The sequence below is a fragment of the Pristiophorus japonicus genome, chromosome 16 (genome assembly GCF_044704955.1).
Source record: "Pristiophorus japonicus isolate sPriJap1 chromosome 16, sPriJap1.hap1, whole genome shotgun sequence".
Taxonomy (NCBI): domain Eukaryota; kingdom Metazoa; phylum Chordata; class Chondrichthyes; family Pristiophoridae; genus Pristiophorus; species Pristiophorus japonicus.
Genome location: NC_091992.1, coordinates 5347791 through 5353790, shown reverse-complemented (window position 1 = coordinate 5353790; position 6000 = coordinate 5347791). Strand labels below are relative to the sequence as shown.

The following is a 6000-nucleotide window of genomic DNA, read 5'->3' as shown; positions in this document are numbered from 1 at the left end:
AAAGTTTAAAGTGTACCTTTTAGTTTACATATAGCATTTTCTATTGAATCGATTTTCCCAGGTTGAGTCCGTTACGTGGAGTGTGATGCACGAGCTGTACCTCCCCTCCACACAGGTTTCTGGAGGAGTTTGAAGCAGTGTCCCACTGCTCATTGAGTGTCAACATTATAATCCTTTTTATAGCATTTTCCAAGATATGGCGATCTCACCTTCATAACAGTGACTGCACTTGAAAAGTATTACATTGGCCCTTTGAGATGTCTTTGCGAGGAACCATAGAATGCTTGCATGAACGCAAGTCTTTTACATTCATCACCTGATTATACGTTCAAACATTCCGCTTTAAAGGACAAGTATTCAGGACTAATTAGAATCAATGTTAAAAAAACAAAGTGGGGTGGGTCTCAGCACAAGTATTAAGGGATATGGAACACGTGTGCGCGCGCGTCTGTGCGTGTGTGTGTGTGTATATACGTGTCTGTCTGTCCCCATCTGTGCGTGCGCGTCTGTATATACGTCTGTGCCCGCGTCTGAGTGCGCCTGTGCCCATGTGTGTGTGTGTATACGTCTGTGCCCGTCTGTGAGTTTGTCTGTGCACATCTGTGTGCGGGTCTGTGCCCATCTATGTGCCCTTCTGTATGCGAGTATCTGTGCCCGTCTGTGTGTGTGTATCTGTGCCCGTGTCTGTGCGTGTCTGTCTGTGCCCGTGTCTGTGTGCCTGTGCCTGTCTGTTTGAATCACATTCCAGTATTGAACAGCATGTAGAATATCCATTGCACCTTACAGATATCTCTTCTGCCAAGCTATCAGTTGCATAATGTAATGCCATTAACGTGCAATAACAATACTGGGCAACAGCAGGTCGGAGTTGTGAGGACACGAAGCACAGTCGGGAGGCTCACGTACTTTTGCCCTTCTGCAATCTGCCTCATTCTGTAGGCCTCCGCTTCTGCCGGCCTTCTCACGGTCCCAATCAGTTCCTTGTCCATACGAGTGATTTCCTTCTCCTCGATGTCGATCTGCTTCTTGCGCTGGACAACCTCGATCTCGATTTCTTCCTGACGGATTTTCTGTTGCTCCTTGGCTCCCTGCAGCTCGTAAGCCAACTGAGCCTCTGCTTTCTAAACGCAGCCAAGAAAATACAGCACAAAACATTACAATAGCTCGACCCACACAATGCCGCTAATGCTTCAATCCCCACCGTTTTATAAAAAGCAGCTTTTTTTTTGAGGATAAATGGAAACTGAGACATTCAATTACTATGCAAAAAAACAAGCAGAAGTTGTCTCTCAAAATGAAAAATAATTGCCTTCCCAGTACAGCATCTCGGTTTCCCCGTAACAAATCTCGTGCCTTGGCCTCAACCACTATTCGAGGGAATTTGTTCCAATTTGATGACTAACCTCGATGTAAAGAAATACTTCTCATTGCCCCTCAAACCCCCTGAACTGGCTCCCTCGCTTGTTCTGTTGCCCCGATATCAAAATATTGTTTGAGGTTTGCTTTTTCTAACCCACGGCGTATCTTGCATCCCATCAATGTCCCTCAACATTCCCTCCAGAGCTCTTCAAGTTGACCCTTTGACCAGCCTCACAGCTCTCCTCTGCCCTTCCCCGATAGCGCCTTTATGTCCCTGCACGACCGTTCCCATTTTCTGCTCCCACTTGGCAAGGCTGATACGTGGAATCCAACGGCAGAGAATTACACGGCAGGTTTGTTAAATTCATGTCAAACTCTGGCTGGACCACACTTGGGAGTACGGTGCACAGTTCTGGTCTCCATATTATTAAAAAGGATATAGAGGCACTGGACAAAGTGCAAAAACAGATTCACAAGGATGATACCAGAACTGAGAGGTTACAACTACCAAGAAAGATTGAACAGGTTGGGGTCCTTTATCTGAAAAAGAGAAGGCTAAGCAGTGACCTGATAGAGGGCTTTAAGATTATGAAAGGGTTTTATCGGGTGGAAGTGGAGAGACCAGAACTCGGGGCCATCAATATCAGACAGTCACTAATAAATCCAATGGGGAATTCAGAGAGCGGGGTGAGAATGTGGAACTCGCTGCCACAGGGAGGGGTTGAGGTGAATAGTATCGATGTATTTAAGGGGAGGCTGGATAAACACATGGGGGAGAAAGGAATAGAAGGATATGGTGATGGGGGGAGATGGAGAGGGTGGGAGGGGGCTGGTATGGAGCATAAACCCCGGCACGGAGCGGGGGGGCCGGACACTCGGCACGGAGCGGGGGAGGCCGGACACTCGGCACGGAGCGGGGGGGGCCGGACACTCGGCACGGAGCAGGGGGGGGCCGGGGACACTCGGCACGGAGCGGGGGGGGGGGGGGGGGGGGGGGGGGGGCCGGACACTCGGCACGGAGCGGGGGGGGCCGGACACTCGGCACGGAGCGGGGGGGCCGGACACTCGGCACGGAGCGGGGGGGCCGGACACCCGGCACCGGGGGGGCCGGACACCCGGCACCAAGCGGCGGGGGGCTGGACACTCGGCACCGGGCGGCGAGGCCGGACACTCGGCACCAGGCGGCGGGGGGGGGCCGGACACTCGACACCAAGCGGCGGGGGGGGGGGGGGGGGCCGAACACCCGGCACCAAGCGGCGGGGGGGGCCGGACACCCGGCACCGAGGGGGGGGGCCGGACACCCGGCACCGAGCGGCGGGGGGGGGCCGAACACCCGGCACCGGGGGGGCCGGACACCCGGCACCAAGCGGCGGGGGGGCCGGACACCCGGCACCGGGCCGGGGGGGGGCCGGACACTCGGCACCGGGCGGGGGGGGGGGCCGGACACTCGGCACCAGGCGGGGGGGGGGGGCCGGACACTCGGCACCAGGCGGGGGGGGGGGGGCCGGACACTCGGCACCAGGCGGGGGGGGGCCGGACACTCGGGGCGGAGCAGTGGGGCCGGACACTCGGGGCGGAGCAGTGGGGCCGGACAGTCGGCACCGGGCGGAGCGGGGGGGGGCCGGACACTCGGCACCGGGCGGAGCGGTTGGGCCGGACACTCGGCACCGGGCGGAGCGGGGGGGCTGGACACTCGGCACCAGGCGGAGCGGTTGGGCCGGACACTCGGCACCAGGCGGAGCGGGGGGGGCCGGACACTCGGCACCGGGCGGAGCGGTTGGGCCGGACACTCGGCACCGGGCGGAGCGGGGGGGCTGGACACTCGGCACCAGGCGGAGCGGTTGGGCCGGACACTCGGCACCGGGCGGAGCGGTTGGGCCGGACACTCGGCCCCGGGCGGGGGGCCAGACATTTGGCACCGCGGAGCGGTTGGGCCGGACACTCGGCACCGGGCTGGGGGGGCCGGACACTTGGCACCGGGCGGAGCGGTTGGGCCGGACACTCGGCCCCGGGCGGGGGGGCCAGACACTTGGCACCGCGGAGCGGTGGGGCCGGACACTCGGCACCGGGCGGAGCGGGGGGGCTGGACACTCGGCACCGGGCGGAGCGGTTGGGCCGGACACTCGGCACCGGGCGGAGCGGTTGGGCCGGACACTCGGCCCCGGGCGGGGGGGCCAGACATTTGGCACCGCGGAGCGGTTGGGCCGGACACTCGGCACCGGGCTGGGGGGGCCGGACACTTGGCACCGGGCGGAGCGGTTGGGCCGGACACTCGGCCCCGGGCGGGGGGGCCAGACACTTGGCACCGCGGAGCGGTGGGGCCGGACACTCGGCACCGGGCGGGGGGGCCGGACACTCGGCACCGGGCGGGGGGGCCGGACACTCGGCACCGGGCGGGGGGGCCGGACACTCGGCACCGGGCGGGGGGGCCGGACACTCGGCACCGGGCGGAGCGGTGGGGCCGGACACTCGGCACCGAGCGGAGCAGTGGGGCCGGACACTCGGCACCGAGCGGGGGGGGCCGGACACTCGGCACCGGGCGGGGGGGGCCGGACACTCGGCACCGAGCGGGGCCCAATGGCCTGTTCCTGCGCTGGACACTTGATGTTACACTACACTGCGGCGCCGTTAAGACTCAATATTTTCCAGTTTGCTGCAGGCTCCCTGGTCTCACGTTGAGTGGTTCAATATGGCACTGAGTGGCCTGCAGCACTTAACCCACAGCTTGTCGAACGACAAAACAAACCCTTACCTTTGTATTTATCTCCTGATTAAAGGCTGCCTTCTGCATTTCGAACGCGCGCTTGGAGTCAGCCATCTTGGTATCAGCACTGTACTTGACATCCATGGCTTCCTTCTTGCATTCAGCTTCCTATGGATTTTGGGGACGGAGAAAACAAACAAAAGTATAATCAGAAGCTGGGGCCCACGATGGAAAGACACCCAAGCACTGAATGACAATCCAAATAATAGCCTTTTGCAAGTCGACATCAAGCAATCAGGCCAAGGGGTCCCCAATGGCTTAAATGGTTAACACTGGGTCTCACCGACAATGCTGGGCCTACGCCGAGCTAGCTGGTCTCAGCTGGAGTGACGGAAGGTGATGGCAGTATCTGTGGTTGAATTGCCCGTCAACACTTGCCGTATAAGCTTGTACGTGACGTACTGCCACTTGGCCCAGATCTGGGTTGACAACCCTCCAGGAATGGCCCAGAGTCGCCAGGAATTGAACATTAACCTCCAGGATGCGGCTGTGAGCAACACCCGGGAGTAAGATCATCGGGTCATTAAACAAATGGGACTTTTCTTCCATATTCTTTGAACACTTATTTCACTCACAGTTAAGGTTAATCCAATTGGGTAATAAACAGCCTGCTCCCTTTCCAATTGGCCGAGGAGGATGGACCAATGTCGGGTGCATGGGGGCGGGGCCAGGTGGTCATGTGATGAAACCTGCAGGAATACACCCAACCAGAGCCGACCACTCGAGCAGAGATTGGCTGCACCTGAGCAACAGGTCAACATCTTCAGGAGAGGAGGTGGTGTGAAAGTGAGAGAGTTAAAAACACACAGGATCGGGCCAGAGGTGAAACCTCATGTCACGTCGCTGCACAGTCTTTTGAAAGCTGGACAAACATTGACACAGATTCAGACACCACCACACTAAATCACCAAGGGTGATTCAGAGAAACTTGTTGAATGAGTTCACGAGGACAAAGCACTAGTAGAAACAGTGTGTAGCCTGCACAAATGCTACGGACTTGTCCTCTTGTACACAATTGCCACAGAGTAGAGTGATTTTGCGTGTGCCAATGTTACTACAGGGGACAATACCAGTCATTCAGAAGCAACACAAATCCAGCCTGCCCATTTCAACACTGTTCGAAGAAATGATCCATGGATTCTTTGCTTTTGACACCACATAAGAGTGAGTAATGTACAGGGGTTATGTGTCTGTGTGTCTCCACGCCTAGCCACACTCCTGCGACTGCTGAAACGATGAAACTCAACGCTCCTCTGATCCCCAGAAACGGCGGTTTGGTGATTTGCCAATCGTGGTTACCCGTATTCCGGCGTCTCTCTCGGCTTCTGCCACTCCGATCTCTGCGTCTCTCTGCACTATCGCTGTCTGAGACTTCCCCAACGAGCTCAGGTACTCCACTTTGTCGTACACATCCTGTAACGTAGAGAGCAGGAGCTTAGAGAGACAAGGACGCCGCCAGCACCTACAACAGCCATTCATCGGAGAAAAGCGCTCAATCGCAAGAGTCAGCAATGCAGCCCGTGCTGGTGGAAAACAAATCCAACCCAAAAGCGGAACAAACGCAAACAAGTATTGAATCATAGGCTGTCACAACACAAAAAACAGACAACACACCAGCGTTTCTCTTCACATGAACCATCGCAACCAAGCCCACACAGCCTTTGAACAGGATGCTCTTCAAACCAATGAAAGATTTCCAGGTCTAATGAAGGGTCATTGACCTGAAACGTTAACTCAGTTTCTCTCTCTCTCCACAGATGCTGCCCGACCCGCTGAGAGTTGCCTGGCATTTTGTTTTTTTTTTTAAATTTTTAAGTAGGAGACTGATTTCCGGCTATAATTGTCGAGGATCGACAATGGTGACCATGTTGGGAAAT

The 6000-nt window shown here is 57.3% G+C and overlaps 1 protein-coding gene across 5 annotated transcripts in view; it reads right to left on the bottom strand.

Moving 5' to 3' along the window:
* LOC139226284 (flotillin-2-like) overlaps window positions 1-6000 on the bottom strand; it is a 114995-nt gene that overhangs the window by 8505 nt on the left and 100490 nt on the right. For all 5 annotated transcript variants that reach the window (XM_070856925.1, XM_070856924.1, XM_070856927.1 and 2 more), the window contains 3 exons: window positions 5423-5536; window positions 4112-4231; window positions 907-1121 (listed from right to left, as the gene is read on the bottom strand). In XM_070856925.1, the coding sequence (XP_070713026.1) occupies window positions 907-1121; window positions 4112-4231; window positions 5423-5536 (449 nt within the window). The remainder of the gene's footprint in view (window positions 1-906; window positions 1122-4111; window positions 4232-5422; window positions 5537-6000) is intronic.